At 40.2% G+C, this 23,224-nt stretch overlaps 1 protein-coding gene and 1 long non-coding RNA gene across 8 annotated transcripts in view; one reads left to right on the forward strand and one right to left on the reverse strand.

Moving 5' to 3' along the window:
- slc17a9b (solute carrier family 17 member 9b) overlaps nucleotides 1-11,372 on the reverse strand; it is a 56,317-nt gene extending 44,945 nt beyond the window's left edge. For 3 of the 6 annotated variants that reach the window (XM_087994877.1, XM_087994876.1, XM_087994875.1), the window contains exons 1-2: nucleotides 10,713-11,183; nucleotides 3,884-4,081 (exon numbers count right to left, since the gene is read on the reverse strand). In XM_087994877.1, coding sequence (XP_087851003.1) covers nucleotides 3,884-4,081; nucleotides 10,713-10,834 — 320 coding nt within the window. In that variant the 5' untranslated portion in view covers nucleotides 10,835-11,183. Of the gene's footprint in view, nucleotides 1-3,883; nucleotides 4,082-10,712; nucleotides 11,227-11,284 lie in introns of those variants that run through there. The other 3 variants (XM_087994873.1, XM_087994874.1, XM_087994872.1) reach the window with 3 other exon arrangements.
- LOC148147641 (uncharacterized) overlaps nucleotides 11,094-23,224 on the forward strand; it is a 34,860-nt gene continuing 22,729 nt past the window's right edge. The window contains exon 1 of one of the 2 annotated variants that reach the window (XR_015759571.1): nucleotides 11,094-12,058. This is a non-coding gene — a long non-coding RNA (uncharacterized LOC148147641). The remainder of the gene's footprint in view (nucleotides 12,059-23,224) is intronic. The other variant, XR_015759572.1, reaches the window with a different exon arrangement.

Consider the following 23,224-nt stretch of genomic DNA (forward strand, 5'->3'; position numbering starts at 1 on the left):
ACCTGTCCTCTGTAGGGAAGATGAAAATGTCTATGAATTGTGCCTTTTTCTTAAAGAGAAACTATTGTGGGGCAATAGTTCCCTGGTGCATTTGCCATGACAATCCCTTGACTGTCAGAGGTAACTTGCCAACCAATCACTGCTCTTTCCCCATGCAAGACAATTATTGCTTTTTTCTGTGTCAAGATTAGTGTGGTGCTAGAAAACAGCAGGCCAGGCAGCATCCGAGGAACAGGAAAATCAATGTTTCAGGCAGGAGCCCTTCATCAGGAATAAGGCTGGGAGCCTCCGGGGTGGAGATATAAATGGGAGGGGGGTGAGGCTGGGGAGAAGGTAGCTAAGAGTGCAATAGGTGGATGAAGGTGGGGATAAAGGTGATAGGTCAAAGAGGAGCGTGGAGCAGATAGGTGGGACAGGTCATGAGGACGGTGCTGAGTTGGAAGGTTGGAACTGGGGTAAGGTGGGGGGAGGGGAAATGAGGAAACTAGTGAAGTCCACTTTGATGCCCTGGGGTTGAAGTGTTCCGAGGCGGAAGATGAGGCGTTCTTCCTCCAGGCATCGAGTGGTGAGGCCCAGGACCTGCATGTCCTTGGCAGAGTGGGAGGGGGAGTTGAAATGTTTGGCCACAGGACGGTGGGGTTGATTGGTGTGGGTATCCCGGAGATGTTCCCTAAACCACACTGCGAGAAGGCTCTAGTCTCCCCAATGAAAAGGAGACCGCATTAGAAGCAATGGACACAATAAATGAAATTTGTGCAAGTGCAACCTTGATAGATGCGGAAGGCTCCTTTGGAACCTTGGATGGAGGTGAGGAGGGAGGTGTGGGTGCATGTTTTACAATTCCTGCGAAAGCAGGGGAAGGTTTCAGGAGGGGAGGGTGGGTTGTGGGGTGCGTGGACCTGACCAGATAGTCACAGAGGAAACGGTTTTTCCGGAAAGCGGAAAGAGATGGGGAGGGAAATATATCCCGGGTCGTGGGATCTATTTGTAGGTGGCGGAAATGTCGACGTTTACAGTTTCTGTGGAGGTTGGTGGGGTGGAAGGTGAGGACCAGGGGGGTTCTGTCCTTGTTGCGGTTGGAGGGGTGGGGTTTGAGGGTGGAGGTGCAGGACGTGGATGAGATGCATTGGAAGGCATCTTCAACCACATGGGTGGGGAAATTATGGTCTTGAAAGAAGCAGGCCATCTGCTGTGTTCTGTGATGGAACTGGTCCTCCTGGGAGCAGGTATGGTGGAGGCGGAGGAATTGGGAGTACGTAATAGCATTTTTGCAGGGGTTAGCGTGGGAAGAGGTGTAATCCAGGTAGCTGTGGGAGTGATGAGTTTGTAAAAAATGTCAGTGTTGAGTTGGTCATCGTTGATGAAGATGGAGAGGTCCAGGAAGGGGAGGGAGGTGTCAGAGATGGTGCATGTGAATGTAAGGTCGGGGTGGGCTGTGTTGGTGAAGTTGATGAACTGCTCATCCTCCTCATCGGAGCACGAGGTGGCGCCGATGCAATCAATGTAGAGGAGGAGGGGGTGGGAATGTTGTATCTATCCTGATGAATGCAAGATGGAAGGCTTTGACAGTACTTCTACTTTTCATCCTAATTCAAAGTTCTGTACTACCAAGTGTCTACTTACCTTTCTCCAGTACATGCATAAGGAACACTAGTAATGGCCCAAGTATATTATTGATAGATGCTGTCACTCCCTGGACCAATAAAGGACAGCTGCCAGACTTGAACTAGCTGCTAGCTATCAGGCTCATGGTTCCTGGACGTTTTCACATTGGGAGTAGAGGGGGTTCTGCAATTAAATGTCCTGCATGGAGTAGGGTTTCATCACCAAATAGGGACTCAAATCATTTCGGCTCCCAAAGGTTGTACTGGTGGGGGTACTACCACTTTTACTGGTGGATATTGGGCCTTTCAAACCTTAATGAATACCACTGAGTGCTTATTTTTATTTATAAAATACAGGACAAATCAAATCCTCTTCATCAGTCTACTCTCAATCATCAGCAAAGGAATAAGAATCCAGTGGTGAGGTATTACTGGCTACTCTTAACATCAAGACATCATTTGACTGAATGTGTGGCATTAAGAAGCAGGTGAACGGCAGTGAATAGAATTGGGGAAAACTATAAGTTGGAATCATACCTCACACAAAGGAAAGTGGCTACATTTTTGGAGGTTAGTCACCTAAAACCCAGGGTATTGCTGCAAGAGTTCCTGAAGTTACAGTGTTGAGCACAATCAACTTTCAATGCTTCAATGATTCTGCCTCCATCACAAAGGTCACAATTGAGATTAGATTACATTGGAAACAGGCCCTTTGGCCCAACAAGTCCACACCGACCCGCCGAAGCGCAACCCACCCATACCCCTACATTTACCCCTATACCTAACACTACGGGCAATTTAGCATGGCCAATTCACCTGACCTGCACATCTTTGGACTGTGGGAGGAAACCGGAGCACCCGGAGGAAACCCACGCAGACACGGGGAGAACGTGCAAACCCCACACAGTCAGTCGCCTGAGTCGGGAATTGAACCCGGGTCTCTGGCGCTGCGAGGCAGCAGTGCTAACCACTGTGCCACCGTGCCGCCCACAGATGTTCACTGATTACTGCTGCTGTGTTCAGTATCATTCATAGCTCCTCAGTTACTGAAGCAGTCACTGCCCATGAGCAGCAAGAATCAAGAAACCTTCAGGTGTGGATTGATAAGTGGCAAGAAACAATCCCAGCTCTCAGCATTGCCCCCTCCCCCACTCCACCTCCACAGATGCCACGTATTGACTTTTAGGGAAATCTAAGAATCTTTCTTCCATATTAAACAGTATTGTTACCATTAAACTTCCCAGTATCAATGTCTTGTAAGCTATCATTGATCAGAAACTTAATCAGAAAACCCATATAAATACTGTGGCTGTGGCAGCAAATCTGAGAGTTTGCAGTCCCTAAATTCACCCTCTAGTTTCTCATCATCTATAAGGCACAGAAAAACAATAAAAACAGAATACTCTCCACTATAGCTCCAATAACACTCAAGAAGCATGACACCATCTAGAACAAAATAACCTGCCTAAATGAAGATAGTGGTAGGGTGCCAAAAGTTACATCTTTCACCACAGCCTATAGTAGCCAGCAGTGGGTACCATCTTTAAGATGCACTGCAGCAATTCAAGAAATTCACAAAGTTCCTTCAACAGCATCTTCCAAACTTACATCTGCCACCTGGAAAGACAAGAGCAGCAGACAGAGCTGAACATCATCACCTACAGATTCACCTCCAAATCACAAACTTGCACCTACATTACTGTTCCTTGGTCAAAATGCTGGCGTCTCTCCCAGGGTTGGTACATGGACTCCAGCAGTTCAAGAAAGTGGCTTCTTGTCATGGTCGCAAGGGCAGTTAGGAATGGACATTAAATGGTGGCCTTGCCCATGACCTCACATCCGAAAAAACAAATGAAATGCAAAGCTTCTAAGAACTATGACACAAGAAGAAGCTGTGTTGTTCGCTGGTCCATGTCATTTATAAACCAAATACCAATATGATGCAAGGTGGCATGTGCATGATAAAACAATTTATTTCTTTCTTAAATATGGTGACTTTTTAAACTTACTTGCAAAGTACAGTATGTTCAAGCCAAATAATTACCATCTACACGTACAAAGAAGTCTGTTGTTCTGAGGTTAGATAGCAATTAAAGATTTCTCCTATAGCGTAAGTCCAAAACCTCAGTGATCAGAAGCAGATAAAAAATTTTACATTTTACTTGATTATGCTGCAGGTAAAATACTGCTTTATAGTATATTTTAAAAACAAAGGACTTACAACATGCAAGTACCCAAATATGAGAGTTTCCATGACTAAGACAAGATCTCTTTCTCACCTGTCACTGATGTGGCCACCTATGATTTGAGTCAGACAATATCCCCAAAAAAAACTTCCGAGTACAATTCCAGACTGTGTCTTGTCCCATCCAAATTGTTCTGCCATGGTAGCTATGCAGATAGGCAGTGTTACTCTGACACAGTACACTAGGCACGTGCCCACAAACAAAAAGGCAATCCATGACTTAGCTTCAAACCTGTTGGAATCAAAAAGTGAAAAGCTATTTCATCATTCTGAAGATACCATAAAAACATTTCTGCAGGCACTGTGATGCAAGCAGTGATGTTGACTCTTTTTCCAAAGAATATGAACGTGAACAGTTAACTGACTTCACAGTAAATGCTTTATTATTCATATACTGAAAACATAACTTGTATTGTTATAATAAAAGGTAGGCATGTCCTAGAGGAGATATCTATTATTTTCTTCTCCCCAGTCATACTGTTTACAGTATCCTTTTATCCTTGCAGTCAGTGAAATTTTCTACGATTCGTACCCACACTATGAACATCAGGAGATATTTTGACTGAACAACATCACAGGGAGGTCCAGTTCTGCTCTTACATAATGTCTAGAAGCCTACACTTATTTTCCTAAACGGAAATCAACAGCAAGGGTACAGGCATTTTTTTTATTCCTCTCAGCCTTAATATTTGAACCATTCAATCTTTGACAGGAATCAAACTAGTGATCGTCTATTCTGTACAGTTTAGGTAATAGCAATTGCTTGATTCATTGAAGGAGATTGAAGTTATGTTTTTATCTGTTTCATAATTCTCAAAAGTGAAAGATTTAATCATACGCACGGAAACTCACAGAATAAATATCATGTGGGTTCTGAAATACGTGGGAACATTTGCAAACTTATTCTTTGCTTTTTTTAAGAAGTATACATCCCAAATGGTAAATCATTATCCAGTCCAATCCTAGAGTGTTTATTTAAGCTTCAGGTTAGAGCAATTAGCAAAATGTGTTCATCCAATGATCCATCATGCTGTGTTGACATTGATCCACACTGTGAACAGGTAGTGTGCGCCAGGGTACAAAGGGAAACAGTGACCATGTTACAGAAAATAACTATTGAATAAAAGACTCAGTAAAGAGCAATATCACTTCTAGTGTCGGTACTGCCAAATGATAAATGTTCAGGGGATAAATGTTCAGTCCATTGCAGAGCAAGAACAGAGGCAGGGGATCAGCATGTAAGTTCACATTGCTGTGTGCTCGTTTACTGTCACTATTCCATCCCTGTCCATTTTCTCTACTGTAGTCTTGGGGCAGAAAGACTCCCTGCCATAAGGAGCGACAAGCCAACTAAGATAAGACTCTGGCTAAATATCAGAGGTTGTCTGGAATTTTCTGGCAGAAGGGTCAAAAAGTGTGGAGCTCAAAAAGCACAACAGGTCAGACAGCATCCGAAGGACAGGAGAATTGATGTTTCGGGCATAAGCCCTTCATCAAGAATCGTAGCAGAAGGCCAGTGGCTCAGCGTTCCATGTAGCCTTTCAGACCCCGCCTGTTTATATAGAGGCAGCTGTGTCCACAAACCACCCCTGGGGGCTCTGGCCAATTTCAAGTTATTAAAATGGCTGACAGGACAAATCAAAATGGAAGTGCCCTCCTCCTCTTTACTCGGACCAACAGGACGCAGCTCCTTCAATACTTGAGGGTTTCATACTGGACAGAAAGCATCCCCTCTGGCCATGGATCAACTCATTCACCTAAAATTCCAGTCAGTAGTTCCCAGCACAGGAAGGATCAGGACTTCCTATGGAAAAGGTCCAGTTTCCAATTTTGAGGCACAAACAACTGAACATAAAAATAGACAAATACAACTTTGATGGTTCTCCTTCTCAGCTGATGGATTTTTACTGATAACAATAACAACGATAAAATGCTGAGAAAACTCAGCGAATCAGGCAACATCTGTGGCAAGAAAGAGAGTGCACATTTCAGGTTAATAACCATTCAATCACAACTGTGTTAATATTAATGGAAAGGTGGAATGAACTGTTTCTAGAACCAAATAGCAACAATGACAACATAAAAATAAAATACTTCATATTTGGAGAAATACATCTTTTTAAAAAATGTTTTACAGATCTGGCAGCCTGTGCGGAGAAAGAAATGAAGTGAGTAGCTATACCAGACCTGCAGAGTATTTCCAGATATTTTTGCTTTTATTACAGAATCAAGCCTGAGCCTGGTCTTCACTTACCTGCACACTCCCCACATTCCTTGATTTCCCAAGAGACAGAAGTTCTGTCCATCCCTGCCTTAAATATCTTCAACGATGGAGCATCCGCAAACATCAGCATTCTAAAGAACCAAAACCTTCTGAATGAGAAAATTTATTCTCATTTCTGTTGAAATGTTCATTTCCTTATTCCAACACCTTGCCATCTGTCAAAAACAATCTCTCAACGTCTACACTGTCTAGATCCTTCAAAATCTCATATTTTAATGAGAGCACCTCTCATTCTTCTAACTTCCAGAAAATAGGGACCAAATTTATTCAGTTTTTCATTACAAGTCAAACCTGTCATCCGAGGGACTAATCAATTGAATCTCTGTTTGACTGCCTTAAAAACGGTGATCAAAGCTGAACACAGAATTCCAAGTGTGCTTTCACCAAAGTCCTGTTTATGTGCAGCAAAGCTTCTTTATTCTTGAATTTCAATGCCCTTGCAATAAAGGCCAACATGGCAATTGTGTTTCTAATTGTTTGATTTATAGGAAAGCTAACTTCACTGTTCTTAAGAAGAATCATATCGGACTCAAAACATTAATTCTGTTTCTCTCTCCACAGATGCTGCCAAAGCTGATGAGTTTCTCCAGCATTCTCAGTGTGTTTAATTCAGAATTCCAGGATCCACAGCAGTGTTACTTGTAAATCCACACTCAAGTCTCTCTGAACAAATCTGATGCCTTCTAAAAATAATTCTGCCTTTCTGGTCATACAATACAAGTGAATACCATCATGCTTCTCTGCAATATACTCCTCCTGCCATTTTGTTGTCCACTCATTTTGCCCATATATATCTCTATGTAACTTCTCTGTATCATCCTCAAAACCTTTTTTACATCCTAGTTTTATCCTGTTTCAAAAATTAAGGTATATTATTCTTTGCCTCTTCAAGTCATTAATCTAGATTGTAAATAGGAGAGAACCCAGCAGTGATCCTTGCACCATTCCATTGTCACAGTCTGACAATCTGAAAATGTCCCACTTTTCTCTGCTCATTGATTAATTGGACAAAATCTTTATCCATGATAATACATTTAAAAAACCTCCATGAGCCCTTAACTTGGCTATTAACTGTTTGTGTGAACCTTATTGAGTGTCTTTTGGGTACCAGGTACACCAACTGATACCCTTTTACCTACCCTGTTAGTTACATGCTCACAAAGCTTTAATCGATTTGTCAAACACAATTACCCTTTTCTAAATCAGACTTTAATATTATTGGGATTTTCTAAGCACATTGTTCATGAAATAACTCCACAGAGGCCGGTATCCTGTCACAAAGTCATCTTTTACTTACACGTAGAAAGTCTTTGACACTGGTCCAACTCCCTCAGAGCCAGCTCACAGAATGAACAAGATGTCTGACACTCCTGTTCTTATCTGTCAGGGAGAGTTGCCAAATTGCTCCAGATTAACAGCCCCAGTCAGGGAACTCACATTCTATGAGGTCCACCTGGCTTTCCTCATCATAATCACTAAAGTTAACACTTCCTTAACAATTGATTCCTGCACAAAGATCTGATGTCAGGCTAACTGTTCTTGTCACATCCTGGAACAGCAAGATTTTAATGGTTTCAATGTTATTGTTTGGCAGCTGATGAGGCTCACAGTGTACTCTGGAGTTCAGAATCCCATGGCCAAATTGATGCCAAGATGAAATTTCAACTTTCTCCTGAGTGGAGCATCCCCCAATTCAGGTGAACCTGTTTGCAGCCCATCAAGAGTGTTAAAGGAAAGTTAAGACTTCCTCAGTGAGTGTCTTCTTTCAATCCAAGCGTGTGCTGCCCTCGGCTTCCTCAACATAACAACCTCACACCAGACCTCTCAAACTCACACTTCACTTTGTACAGAAAATCTTTCTTAATATCAATAGTGGCCTCTGCTCTAACTGGTCTTCCACTAGTGGGTATTTGACCCCTCCAGATTGTCCTGTTCTCTGGAATGGAACAATCCTTTGGATTTTATTGAAAAGAATGGATTGTAAGATTTATCAAGTGTAAAATTGGAACAGAAAAGAGAAATGAACCCAATTATAATGTGGTTTGGCTTTTGGCCCAAACACGTTATTGCTGCCTATAACAACTGCTATAAAGTTTTTTTTGCTCCCACTGTTTCAGCAATGTCACAAATAGTATTCTTAAATTATACATTTTGTAACATAATAAAACTGCACAACCAGTGGGGTAAGTTCTAGCCAATTGTTTGTTAAAGAAATTGTCAAGTATTCTCTTTCAAACAATGAGACTAGTGCTGCATTTGGACTTTCTTTCTAGAACGGAGGCAGTGTCACTGTAAAATCAGGCAAAGGTAAAAGTGGAAGTGCACTATATTTAAATAGTCAAATTATATTTACATATCATTTGTGTTAGTAAAGACACACACAGTTGACAGCACAGAAACAAATCATACTCGGTATGGAGGGATTGCCTTATGAGGACAGGTCAAGAAGATTGGGCCTGTATTTATTGGAATAGAGAAGAATGAAACATAACCTTCTTGAGACATACAATAATCTAGGGGACTTGACAGGGTAGATGCAGAATGGTTGTTTTTACTTGTGAGAGAGTTTAGGATCGGGGACATAATCTCAGAATAAGGAATTTCACATTTAAGACAGAGTCGAGGAGGAAGTTCTTCTCTCAGAGGGGAGAGAATTAGTGCAATTATTTACTGTAAAGGGCTGATGAAACTCATTAATTATATTTGCAGCTGAGATAGACAGACTTTTAATCAGTAAAAGAAACAAGAATTATGACAGAAAGTAGAGTTGAGGATTAGCAAATCAGCCAAGTTCCCATTGAATGGTGGAACAGACTTAATGGGCTGTCTTATGGTGACTAGTCAATGCCACCATTTATGCTCCATACGAGCTTCCTCTTACCCCATCTAGAAGGAGAAGCCATTGTTGGACTGGGGTGGACAAAGTTAAAAATCGCACAATTTGGTGTTGTGTCATTTTTAACCTACCCCATCAAAACATCCCTCTAGCCTTATCTCCTCATGCTATTCATTTTAAATCATAGAATCCCTACAGTGTGGAAGCAGGCCATTCAGCCCATCATGTCCACACTGAGCCTCTGAAAAGCATCCTACCCAGATCCACTACTGCTCCCCTTTCCTCCCACTCTATCCCTATAAACCTGCATTTCCCAATGACTATTCCACTTAGCCTACACATCCCTGGACACTATGGACAATTTAACATGCCAATTCACCTAACCTACACATCTTTGGACTGTGGACAGAAACTGGAGCATCCAGGAGAAATCCACAGACACCAGGAAAATGTGCAAATTCCACATCGACAGTCATCCGAAGCTGGAATTGAACCCAGGTCCCTGGTGCTGTGAGGAAGCAGTGCTAACCACGGAGTCACCATGCCAAAGTTATATTTTGTGTGACAGCATATTACACATCCTTATACTATTTGGGTTAAAAAAAGCTTCAATTGAAATTCCCACAGTACTAATGACTATGTTGTGTTTATAACTGGTAGTTTTGGACTTCCTGAAAGTAGGATAATTTTTGTTACATCCAGTCTACTGCAATCCTTAATTATCTTAAAGACCTTTATCAGATAATCCCTCAGCCATTTGCTTTCTGTAGAAAGATCCTGTGTCTGTTCAACTTTTGTTATTGAAAGTATATCTTTCAGTTGTGCTGGGTTCCATATAAGTTTAACATAACTCCTAACAGACAAGCAGGCCAATGCAGATGACGGAAATCTGAAATGAAAGTAGAAAATACTAGATGGCAGAATCTATCAAACAGTACTATTAATGTTTCAGATAAATGAAAGGTCTGTTTTTTTTAAGACAGATCCTGATTGACCTGCTATTTCCAACAGTTTTTCTTTTTATTTAACACCTCATTGTTTCTCAGTCTTAACACACTAGAAATGATGCCAGCTCTGTTTTCTTTCTTAACGACCACATTAACCCTCCTGACCACTTTTGTACATTTATTGATCTTTACGAATTGATATGCGCGTTTCTTCACGGCATTTAGACTCACGGAGGCTGATGTTTAACGCTGTGTATTGAGTGGGTTTTGATTGGTTAAAATCAGGGCTAAGCAAATTGGTGGCATCTTTATACGTCTTGTCAATATGGGATTTCGATTACCAAAACCTTTTCTCTAGCGTTACGATTTTTGGGTTATGCAACAATATCAAAAGCCTTCTCCATAATATTAACCTTAACCTTTCCTGATAACCTCTTATCTACTTTATTTGTCGTAGATTTACACATGTAGGAAATATTTGTTTGACTTCATTTAGCCTTTACAGATCCCTGTAGACACTCTCTGAACAGTTCATATTTGTCCAGCGCTCACTCACACTGTCCCTAATAAGTTTTGAAACTTGGCCGCATTAGATCAAATTAGTCTATAATTTCTTTGGTTGTTTTTCCGGCCCTTTTTGAAACATGGAGTTCTCGTGATTTTCAGTTCCCACCGATCAACAGGACAGTCTAGACAGCGATTGCTATTTTCTGATATCTATTCGGGAAGTAGACGGTCAAAATAAAGGGTTTTTTTTAACTTATGGTAGTCCCTCGGTAATAAGTCCCTTACTTACTTTGACCAGAATTTTCCATTGGAGTTAGTTGTGGCATTTCCTAGCACACGTTGTCGTTCGTCCGAATGCTTGAAGCCCATGGTGCTGTTCTTAAGGCTACCATCGTGTACAGCATGAGCCATCAAAGGAAGTTTCCGAGCAACAACAGCATCCGATTTCCAGGAAAGCTAAGCAGCAAACATCAGCCACGGAGTCACTTCTGCTTGGAGTAAAACAGAAATACAAATTCGATTCAATTTAAAGCATTGCTCCACCGTTCTGAGACCAAACTCCACTGTCCTCCTTTTCCTCCGATCCGGATCTGCCAGTAATACGTGTCACATCGAAAACCATTTCAGCACTTCCGGGTACATCTAACTAAATTTAGGAACTTCCGCAAAATATGGAAGCAAACGTAGTGAAGAATCATAGTTCCGAGCCACAATTACCTCTGACAGAGCCATCACTCTAAAACTAAAGAAGCCTTTGGCCCCAGCACAATGTTATTCTCTCGGACGTTGCCTCATGATAACTTGTTGTTATTACAACAGTTTCTTGATCGTTGCCGACAAAGAACCAACGAAATCACTTACGGTGGGACTACAAAGGCGTGTGTCACAATGAACCTCGCAGAAATAGAAAAACACCCTCGGTTACAACAACAACATGCATCGCTAGCGCCCGAAGAACTTTTACTGTACGTCGGGCGTTGTTTCATTTGAGTGTCATGTCCGCTTTTGCCAGGTGGGGGTTTCCAAGTTCCCGCGGAAAAATGAGATGTCCTGTACAAAAATTGATACTAGAATCCCGTGCAAACGTTGATACAGTCCTAGCAGAGATGTCACAACTGTTGCAAGACTGGACAATCATTGAAAGAGAAGTAGCGCAGCCTTTGTTGTAGCAATTTTTGTACCCATTTGTCAGTACACACGGACGGTCAATAATGATCAACTGTGTCATTATGCGACACAATAATAATACCAATGTCTATTTTAAATGGGGTTGCATTTTGCTCTTTTTTAAAAAAAGTTTGATTTGTTTTAATTATTTTAGTTAAATTGGGAAGCAGACCTTAATGAAGATGACGAGTTCGGATATCGCCACCAGGGGCAGTAAGGAGTTATAATTGATGACAAGTTCACGTCAATAATTTCTATTATAACTGTGGAGATAGTAATTTATCATTGGAAAAGTTTGAAACAAAAACTTGACAAGAAGAACTGAAATAGATTTTTTGTATTCCAAATATGTTAACTGAAATCATGATACGAATGAGTCAAATAGCACAATCTGATGACTTTGCAGATCGTTTGGGATCCTTTCTGGAAGACATTAGATTCCAGAGAAGATATTTTGAAAATCCTGATGTAAGTAATGTAAATTTAAGCATTTTATGTTGAAGATTTGCTCACTTTAGAATTAATCAGGTTAAGTTACTTCAGACAGATTTAAATGTGGATAAACATCGTTTAATATCACGGATGTATTCTAGAAAGAATAAGGAGGACAAATCATTCTTAAAAAAAATAGGAAGACTATTGTAACTCAATGCTCACACACAGCCAGATGCAAGCTCATATGCACATGCAAACACACAAATTTCCTATAAGCCAATGCATTATTTACTGTTATATTAATTACTTTGAATCATATAACTTGTTTTCGCATTAATGAACATATATAGTTGTGGTGGAGTCCTGGTTTGTGTGTGTTGCTTGGTGATGAACTGGAAGATCAAAGAATAAATTGGTACCTTCACTGAAGAACTTCACTGTGGGTTTGAGAACAGGAGGGCAGGATAAGCAATTCAGTTAAGACACAGATTTACTAAAATCTGCAAATTGGTTTTTAAACTGTGCTGGAGCTGTGAGAGAAAAGTCACCTCATTGTCTCGCCATAAAAACGTTTCCTTCACGCCAGCATTGGAGTTTGATAAGTGTGTTAGAGATAACATTTCAGACAAAGGCTGTTCAAGCACAGCCTTGAAATTGAGCAGAGGGTACAGCTTCCAAGAGGATGGTGATGTAATTAAAAATCAACCAAATGGGCCTAAAAAATGTATGACCTTATATGGCGCACAATCTCAGAAAGTAAGAGGTGTAAAGAAGGTCTTTGAAAATGACTTGCTGCTTCAGTGAGTAGCATGGTTTGTCCAGCCATTCCAAAGACATGTGGAGATTGGTCAATAGACAGACCACCTGAAACAGACTCTAGCTCACAAGATGTCTAAGCAACCAGAGTCATTGTAAATATGTGCTATTATTTACTGTTTGCAGGTATACTACATATTGTGGGAAAGTATCCAAATTGTTTGGGAGAAAAATTACTCTAATCAATCAAATATAAACCAATGAAACCCAATGTTCTAAAATTAAAATTAAAATAATTTGCTTAATTCAACTCAACATTTCCATTAGCTGCTTATTTAGAGTCATAGAGATGCATAGCACAGAAACAGACCCTCCGGTCCAATTCATCCATACTGACCAGATATCCCAATCCAATCTAGTCCCACTTGCCAGCACCCGCCCATATCCCTCCAAACCCTTCTTATTCATATACCCAACCAAATGCCTTTTAAATGCTGCAATTGTACCAGCCTCCATCACATCCTCTGGCAGCTCATTTCATACATGTACTACCTGCTCCATAAAAAAGTTGCCCCTTAGGTCTCTTTTATAACATTCCCCTCTCACCCTAGATCTATGCCCTCTAGTTCTGGACTCCCTGACCCCAGGGAAAAGACTTTTCTATTTATCCTATCCATGCCCCTCATGATTTTATAAACTTCTGTAAGGTCACTCTTCAGTCTCTGACACTCCAGAGAAAACAGCCCCAGCCTATTCAGCCTCTCCCTATAGCTCAAATCCTCCAACCCTGGCAACATCCTTGTAACTCTTTTCTGAACCCTTTCAAATTTCACATCTTTCTAATAGGAAGGAGACCAGAATTGCATGCAATATTCCAACAGTGGCCTAATCAATGTCCTGTACAGCTGCAACATGACGTCCCACCTCCTGTACTCAATACTCTAACCAATAAAAGAAAGCATACCAAACGCATTCTTCACTATCCTATCTACCTGTGACTCCACTTTCAAGGAGCAATGAATCTGCACTCCAATGTCTCTTTGTTCAGCAACACTTCCAAGGACCATACCATTAAGTATATAAGTCTTGCTAAGATTTGCTTTCCCAAAATGCAGCACCTCGCCTTTATCTGAATTAAATTCCATCTACCACTTTTTAGCCCATTGGCCCATCTGATCAAGATCCTGTTGTAATTTTCGCTGTCCACTACACCTCCAATTTTGGTGTCATCTGCAAACTTACTTATTAACTATACCTCTGATCTCATCCAAGTCATCTATATAAATGACGAAAAGAAGTGGTCACAGGTCTCCAGTCTGAATAACAACCCTCCACCACCACCCTCTGTCTTCTATCTTTGAGCCAGTTCTTTATACAAATGGCTAGTTCTCCCTTCTTGTTATATCCTCTATATTGATGTGTTTATATCCTCAATTACTAAGACGACTCCTCTTTGTAACATTTTGCAATTATATTGGAATAAGAATGAATGTGTTAATAACATGATGATATATAAGATGGTGTCATCTTATTTGATGTCATCAGCAGCAACATGCTCTTAAGACCCTGAGAAGAGGGAATGGAATAATCTTGCATGAGAACTGTTTGTCCTGGTTTCTTTTAAGAGAGAGACACTGAATGGAAGATGCAGAGCAGTCTGTGGTAATGTAAATAGCTTATGAAGCATTGATTTCTTTTGGAATCAAAACAATAGAAACAACCTGGATGGGTGTGGTCAGCTCTTATCGACTAGGATTTCTAGTTTTTGTTGTTTTTAGATTCAACAGAATCTGCTGGAGTCTTGAAGAAATAGAAGCTATTCTTTCCCCTCTCTCAGTGATAACTAAAAGCTGGGGTTTATCTTCCTATTGTGTGTGCTGCATGTGAAAAAATCTGATTTATGAATTTGCCTTTTTGCCAAGGGGTGTATTTGTGGTATGTTATTGTATTGAAACAGTTAATTAGTGATAGTTACTGCGTCTATTATTCTGTTAAGTTTACCATTAGAGTTAAGTTACTCCAAATTCTAATTTCTTTTGTTGTATTTCAATTATAATGTTTAAATATCTCGTATTTTTGCTTAATGTTGAGTAGTTTGACCAATCAAATCGCATCTGGAATACAGCTCCTCACATGAAATAAGAAAACAATAGGGTCTGGGCTACCTTCTTAATATATTTTGAGGGGGTCTGACCTGATCCATAAAAATCGTGGGTTCTTGTCAGGATCAGACTCTCTAAATTGTTTAGGATTATCAGACTCAACAGCAGTGAGTGGTAAGTATTTGTGTCTTTTGTTTCAAGTGTTGAATTCAATTGGTGTAAACAGTGTGTGCTTCATGTGGTGCTTTCAGTCACTCAGAGTTTCCTAGGGGTTGGAAGAAATCATGTCGCATGTTTTACAGAAACTGAGCAAGGGAAGGTTTTTGGAATTGGCAGACCAGTTGGAGTTGGGGTTGCCTTTGTTCCTTAGCAAAAAGAGGTGGTAATTACAGCAATAACTCAACATTTATAATTGTTGGAAATTCCATCAGAATCCTTGCAAATGGCTAAAATTCAGTTGCAAAGTAATTAGCTTGAATTGGAAGCAAAAGAAATGAAAAGAATAGCCTTAGCAAAATAAAAACAAAAGGAAAAAAAAGTCCACGCAGAAGATGAAAAAGAGAAGAAAAGCAAAAAGTGGGAGAGTTTGAATATCATAAGCTGGCAATTAGAAAGGAAAGTTGACTTAAAAGCACAAGGGTGAAGATAGAAGGTAGGCTTAATAAGGAGGATAGTGATGATGAGCAAATCCATTGTAGCCAAAGGCCCAGTGGGGATCTGTTTAAGTATGTCCAAGCATGGCTAAGGTCAATGAGAAGGAGTAGAAACCTTTTTCATTTCATGCAGAAAGTGGCTAAACAAATGTGGCTATTGTCGATCCAAACAAAGTTGGTAGGTAGAGCTAGTGAGGTGAGATTGTTGACTTGCTCGTTGATCTAGTAACTTTTTTTGCAGATGTTTTGTCACTATTCTAGGCAACATCGAGAGCGTCCCTTCGCTAATTAGTTGGTGTTCTGTCCGGCTTGCTATTTACGTGTCTGGTTCTGCTGGGGTTGGTGGAGTCATTTCCGGTTTTGTTGCTGATTCTGTTTCTTAGTGGTTGGTATATGGAATCCAACTCTACGTGTTTGTTAATGGAGTTCCAGGTTGAGTGCCAGGCTTCCAGGAATTCTCTTGCATGTCTCTGTTTAGCTTGTCTAGGATGGATACATTGTCCCAGTCGAACTGGTGTCTTCATTGTCCATGTGAATGGATGTATGTGATAGCTGGTCATGTCTTTTGATGGCTAGTCAGTGTACGTGCATCTTGGTGGCTAATTTCCTTCCTGTTTGCCTGTGTAGTGCTTTAGGCAGTCTTTCCCTGGTATTTTATATTTAATGTTGGTCCTGTTGGTTGTGAGTATGGGATCCTTTATATTTGTTAGTAGCTGTCATGATGTAGTAGTTGGTTTGTGGGCTACCACGATACCCAGGGGTCAGAGTAGTCTGGTGGTCATATGTCCTTTATGTATGGCAGTGTGGCCAGTGTGTCCGAACATATTTTGTTATTTTGTTGTGCCAAACAGGAAGAAAATTAGCCACCAGGATACACAAACACCAACTAGCCACCAAGAGACATGACCAGCTATCACTTGTATCCATACACATGGACAATGAAGGACACCAATTCAACTAGGACAACATATCCATCCTGGACAAGCCCAACAGAGACATGCACAAGAATTCCTGGAAGCCCGGCACTCAACCTGGAACTCTGTTAATAAACATGTAGAGTTGGTCCCCATATACCAACCACTAAGAAACAGAACCAGCAACAAAACCGGAAATGACATCACCAACTCCAATGGACCCAGACACATAAATAGCAAGCGGGACAGAACACCAACATTTCACCAGAGGTGCACTAGTGATGTAACCGAGCATGATGACAAAATGTCTGCAAATCAACTTACCAGCTCAGTGAGCAAGTCAACACCCCATCCACAACCTGAGCTACAAATCTTCTTGAATACTCTGAACCTAGTGAAATATTTGCATCACTATCAGAGGAGGTATCTGGGGAGAATAATGAGGTGAAAAATGCCTTCTTAAGTGCATATAAGCTAGTACCAGAAACCTACGGACATTTCAGGAAACTACAGAGAGACCCTGGTCAAACATACATTGAGTTTGAAAAGATCAAAGTAATTTTGATAGGTGGATAAGGGCATTGAAAATAGATCAAACATATGGCATTCTTAGAGAGGTCATTATTTTGGAGGAGTTCAAAAATTCACTTCCTGAAGTAGTGAGAACTCATTTGGAAGAACAGAGAGTTAAAATGGCAAGGTAAGCAGCGGGAATGGCAGATGATTATGATTTGGTTCATAAATCAAAGTTTGGCTTCTGACATCAATTGAGTCTGTGAGGGATAGAAATTGGGGAAAAGAGAAATCCTCAGGTGGTAAGGGACAAGACATCTCATTGAAAATAGTGCAGATAGTTGACCACAGGGTAAAAAGGAAACCCGTAAGGGAGAAAGTGAATTAAAAAAAGCTCAAGTGTTTTCACTGCAATAAAGTAGGCCACATGAAGTCACAAAGCCCTGAGAAGACAAGTGTGGGAAAACAGGATAAACCAATGAGTTTTATTGAAGTGGTAAAGGAAAGTACAGTGGAAACTAAATACCTGGAACAGAATGTACAATCTGATCAGGGGTTGGTTGAGAAAAAAGTGCCAGATCTCTTTAAAGAATTTACTGACGAGGGTACGGTTTACTCATATCTGCCAGGAAGAGAAGGTAAAAAAATTAAAATTTTAAGAGATATGGGAGCATTTCAATCTTTGATGGTGAGAGATGAGTAGATATGCATTCTGAAGGAACATTGCCAGAAAAGATGTGGGATTCATGGTGAGGAGAAGTGTTCCAGGATATGAAGTGAGGTTATAGAGTTGAATGTGGGGAAGTTGTGGTAGGAGTATTGGAGTAACTCTTGGTTCCAGGAATACAATTTGTCCTTGGTAATGATATAGCTGAATCACAGGTGGGACTGATACCTACTGTGGTTGAAAAGCCAATGGAAAACCAGGCAACTGAGTTGTTACACAAGTATATCCTGTGATTCTTCCTGACTGTGTGGTAACTAAGTCACATAGTCACAGGTTGAAGTAGGAGGAGAAATCTAGAAGATAAGGAAGCTGAAGTTCAATTATCAGAGACTATGTTTGATCAAATGATTGAGAAAAATAAACAGGTGTAAGACAAAGATGATACTTATGGTTCAAAGAAATTTAAAGAAGCACAGCGGCTCAGTGGTTAGCACTGCTGCCTCACAGCAGCGGGGTCCCAAGTTTGATTCCAGCCTTGGGCGACTGTCTGTGTGGAGTTTGCACATTCGCCCTGTGTCTGCGTGGGTTTCATCCGGGTGCTCCGGTTTCCTCTCACAGTCCAAAGATGTGCAAGTCAGGTGAATTGGCCATGCTAAATTGCCCCTAGTGTTAGGTGCATTAGTCAGAGGGGAAATGGGTCTGGGTGGGTTAATATTCGGAGGGTCGGTGTGGACTGGTTGGGCCGTATGACCTGCTTTCACACTGTAGGGAATCTAATCTAATATAATCTAATTTAAAGTAACTATATCAAAAAGCATATACAGAAGGGTCTGAGTGTATTGTAGAATGTTACTATGTTAAAAGTGGCATCTTGTTGAGGAAATGGAGACCATAATAATCAAGCAGATGAGAAACAGGCAGAAGTTCATCAAGTTGTATCACTGGTGGATTATAGAAAGGAGGTGATGCAGGTAACCCATGAAATACCTGTAGGGGTTATTTGGGAGTACAGAAAAGCCAAGCTGAAATACAAAAAAAACATTTTTATTGGCCTGAACTGCATAAGGATGTGGTTGAATTTTGCTGGACATGTCATACATGTCAGGTAATTAGAAAATCTCATGCAGGAATAAAATCAGCAATCTTCATATCCATTCCCACATTTGAGGAAACTTTTACAAGATCTTAATTGATTGCGTCGGACTTCTACCTAAAACAAAAAGTGGGAATCAGCATTTGCTGACCATAATGAATGTGTCTACTAGATTTCCAGAGGCCATTCCATTACACAGTTTCATGGCTAAAAAGATTGCAGAAGAGTTATACAATTTTTTCACTCGATGCAGACTACCCACAGAGATACAATCAGATCAAGGGTCAATTTTTACATCAAAATGATTCAAAGTAAGTTATGGATAGCTTAGGAATAAAACAATTCAAATCCACAATGTACCATCCAGAATTGCAGAGAGCATTACAATGGTGGCATTAATCTTTAAAGACCATATTGAAGGCTTATAGTCAAGACTGTCCAGAAGATTGGAATAAAGGAATTCCATTTGAACATTTTGCAAGTAGGGGTGCACCAAATTAATCTAACAAATTCAATCATTTGAATTAGTTTTTGGGCATGAGGTGAGAAGACCACAAAAAGTAATTAAGGAGAAATTGGTGAGTTCAGAGACCACATATTTGGACTAGTTGCCAAATTTCAGGGAACATTTAAATAGAGCGGTGAGTTGGCTAGACAACATTTGAAAGTAGCACAGCATGTGATGAAAGATGAAGCAGACAAGAAATCAAAAGTTCACAACTTTGCTGGTAGAGTTAAAGTGTTAGTGTTACTTCAAGTGGTAGGTGAACCTTTAAAAGGAAGGTTTAGTGGGTCTCATCAAGTTGAAAGGAAATTAAGTGAGGTGAATTATTTGTTACGAATGCCAGATAAAAAGAAATCTCACAGAATGTGTCATGTAAATATGCTCAAAAGATATTTTGATAGGGAAGGAAAGCAAAAGGAAAATGTATTATTGGTGGAGAACCAACTTCAGATGAATCAGAATTGGACATTCCTCAAATTTAATCGAACAATGAGGAAGTTCTTGAAAATTGTGATAAATGATTAAGTTACCTTTTGGAGGAAAATCAAAATGACCTGAAAGAATCATTACAATGACATTGGGAGATGTGTTGGAATATGCTGGGAAGTACTAATCTAATTATGCATGATGAAGACCTGGGAAATGCAGTTCTAATTAAGCAACATCCTTATAGACTTAACCCTCTAAAATTGGCAAAGGTTCAAAAAGAGACTGAATGCGTACTCAACAACAACATAATTGAAGTGAGTTGCAGCGACTGGAGCAAGTCAGTACAAAGTCTGATTCATATCGTAGTCCACATTTGGAAGACTGTATTGAGAAGGTGAGACTCACAACTTATATTTCTAACTTGGACTTAGTCAGAGGATACTGGCAATACTTTTATCCAAAAGAGCAAAGGCAATTTCAGCGTTTGTGACACCAATTTAAAGTAATACCATTAGGTATGAAAAATGTGTCAGCCACTTTTTAAAGACTAACCAATAAAGTCATTTCTGGATGCTGTGGTTCTGTTCGCCGAGCTGGAAGTTTTTGTTGCAAACATTTTGTCCCCTGTCTAGGTGACATCCTTAGTGCTTGGGAGCCTCCTGTGAAGCGCTTCTGTGGTGTTTCCTCCGGCAATTATAGTGGCCTGTCCCTCTACATCAACTAGCCACGTAACGACACGACCAGTTATCCCTAGTAGCCACACACGCAGACGACAAGCAACATGAATTTGACTGGGACAACACTATCATTATAGGGCAAGCGAAACAAAGAACAGTCAGGGAATTCCTAGAAGCATGGCATTCATCCACAAACTCCCATCAACAAACACATAGACCTGGACCCAATATACCAGCCACAACAGCGGACAGCTGAAACTGACAACCGGAAGCGGCAGGGACAGGCCACTATAAATGCCGGAGGAAACACCACAGAAGCGCTTCACAGGAGGCTCCCAAGCACTGAGCATGTCACCTAGACAGGGGACGAAACGTTTGCAACAAAAACTTCCAGCTCGGCGAACAGAACCACAGCAACGAGCACCCGAGCTACAAATCTTCTCACAAACTTTGATCATTTCTGGATTACCCAATTGTGTGGTGTACATCAACGATCTGATGATTTTTAATCATAAATCGACCTAACTTTCAGCATCGATCGTAGTATTTTGATCAACTTTAGGCGGCGGGCTTGGTGATAAACCTAAGAGTGAGTTTGCAAAAGCCCAAGTCATCTTCCTGGGCCATATGATTGGAAATAGACAGATGGTCCCACAGGATATGAAAACAAAGGTTAATGGGAAGTTTCCCATATCTTCGACAAAGAGGTCACACAATAATTCCTGGGAATGAAAAGCTTTTAATAAGAAATTTGTACCAAATTTTAGCCGTGTGTGGTTGCTTCACTCACTGACTTATTGAAGAAGTGCAGAAAATTTGAGTGGACAGCAAACTGTCAGAAGGTATTTGACAGCCTGAAAAGTGTGTTAACCACTGTCCCAGTGTCAACTACACCTAATTATGCAAAGCTATTCAAAAGATGACAATCGATACAAGTGATGTGGCTGTCAGTGCTATACTCATGCAAGAAGATGACAAGAAGGTAGAAAGATCCATTGTGTATTTTCCCAGAAAATTGAATAATAATCAACAGAAATATTACACAATTGAGAAGGAAGCCTTGAGCATGGTGTTGGAGTAACAACATTTATATTGCCAGTAATGTGTCTGAGACCATTGTATATGATCCCTTAAAGTTTTTTGGAGAAATTGAAGGACAAAACTTCACATTGTTTAGATGGAACTTATAATTGCAGCCATTCAATTTGAAAGTTATATGTGGACAAGAGAACGTAATTACCGACACATCATGACTGTGATCAAGAAAGTCAGAAGCGTTCAGTGGCAGAAATAAGCAGACTGAAATGGACTGTCGCAGTGAGTGTTTGCATACTTAGAGTTAAAGTAATGTATACGTATTGTAATGTAATAATAGTATAAGACTAAAGATTTTTTTAAAAATGAAGCCACCTTTGTATATTGATGGTTTGTTTTTTTTAAGGAGAGAGTGGTGTGTGATGAGGCTGTGTTTTTAAAAGATACATTTTGACCTGGTTTGTTTTAAGCATGAGATTGAACAGGGGAAGGAGAGCAAACTGTGGTAATGTACCCATGATGTTGAGGTGCCGGTGTTGGACTGGGGTGGACAAGGTCAGAAGTCACACGACACCAGGTTATAGTCCGACAGGTTTATTTGAAATCTTAAGCTTTCGGAGCACTGTTCCTTCACCTGACAAAGAAGTAGTGCTCCAAATACTTGTGAGTTCAGATAAACCTGTTGAACTGTAACTTGGTGTTGTGTGACTTCTGACTTTGTGATAACATAAACAGCTTGTGAGGCTTTGGGTTCTTTATAGAGTTGGAACAAAGAAACAACCTGGATGGGTGTGGTCAGCTCTCACAAAGCAGGAGTTTTAGATTTTTAGGTTTTTTTAGCTTTTAAATTCAGCACAAGCTGCTGGAGTCTTAAAGAAGTAAAAGCTATTCTTTCCCCCTCTCTCAGTTACAGCTAGAAGCTGGGGTTTCTGTTCCTACTGCAGTAATTGCATGTGAAAAAATCTGATTTCTGAATTTGTCTTGAAGCCAAGGTGTGTTTATGGGATGTTACTATTTTGGAACACTTAATTAGTCATAGTTACAGTATGTATTATTCTTTTAAGTTTTCCAGTAAAGTTGTTACTCCAAGTTCCTCTTAAATTTGTTGTATTTTAACTATAATATTTGAATAAATTGGAGTATTTTTAATGACAAGTAGTTTGATCAATTGAATTGCACAAAGTTAGGGTCTAGAGTACCTTCTTAATATATTTTGAGGTCTGGTAGTGTTAGGTACATTAGTGAAAGGAAAATGGGTCTGGGTGGGTTGCTCTTCGGAGGGTCGGTGTGGACTGGTTGGGCCAAAGGGCCTGTTTCCACACTGTAGGGAATCTAATCTAATCTAATCCCTCATCCTTGGTCGAAATACCCAGCAATGTAGGACAGCACCTCAAATCCACAAGGAATGAAAAGATAGATCATACCACCTATCTTCCATGTAAAATTTATAAGTTAATGGATTTATTTCTGAGACCTGATAGTCTTGCAGCCACACCATTCTGGCCAGGTTGAGATTATGCCTGGAGTTTATTTATATGTTCATTATACTCCATGCATTTGTATAAAGAGCCCTTATTTGGACTTCAGACTTTACACATGCTTGAAAGTTTTAGTCACTATTTTTGGCTTTCCCTTTAAATCACAAACACAAAGTAACAATACTGCTCAGTAAGTCCATTTATAAAAAGCCAAACACTGTTTATTTCTAGACAGTTAGAAATAAAAAGTAGAAAAGTTAATGTTTTTAACAAAAATTTGTTGGACCACACTAAAATTACTTTGAATAGTTTGAACTTCATATTTATAAATGTGGTAGAGAAGGTTCAATAAATATTCTTATGAAAGATATCACAAC

This window comes from Chiloscyllium plagiosum, unplaced genomic scaffold, assembly GCF_037043375.1.
Source record: "Chiloscyllium plagiosum isolate Xiang-an unplaced genomic scaffold, Cpla_swu_hap1 HiC_scaffold_15, whole genome shotgun sequence".
Taxonomy (NCBI): Eukaryota; Metazoa; Chordata; class Chondrichthyes; order Orectolobiformes; family Hemiscylliidae; genus Chiloscyllium; species Chiloscyllium plagiosum.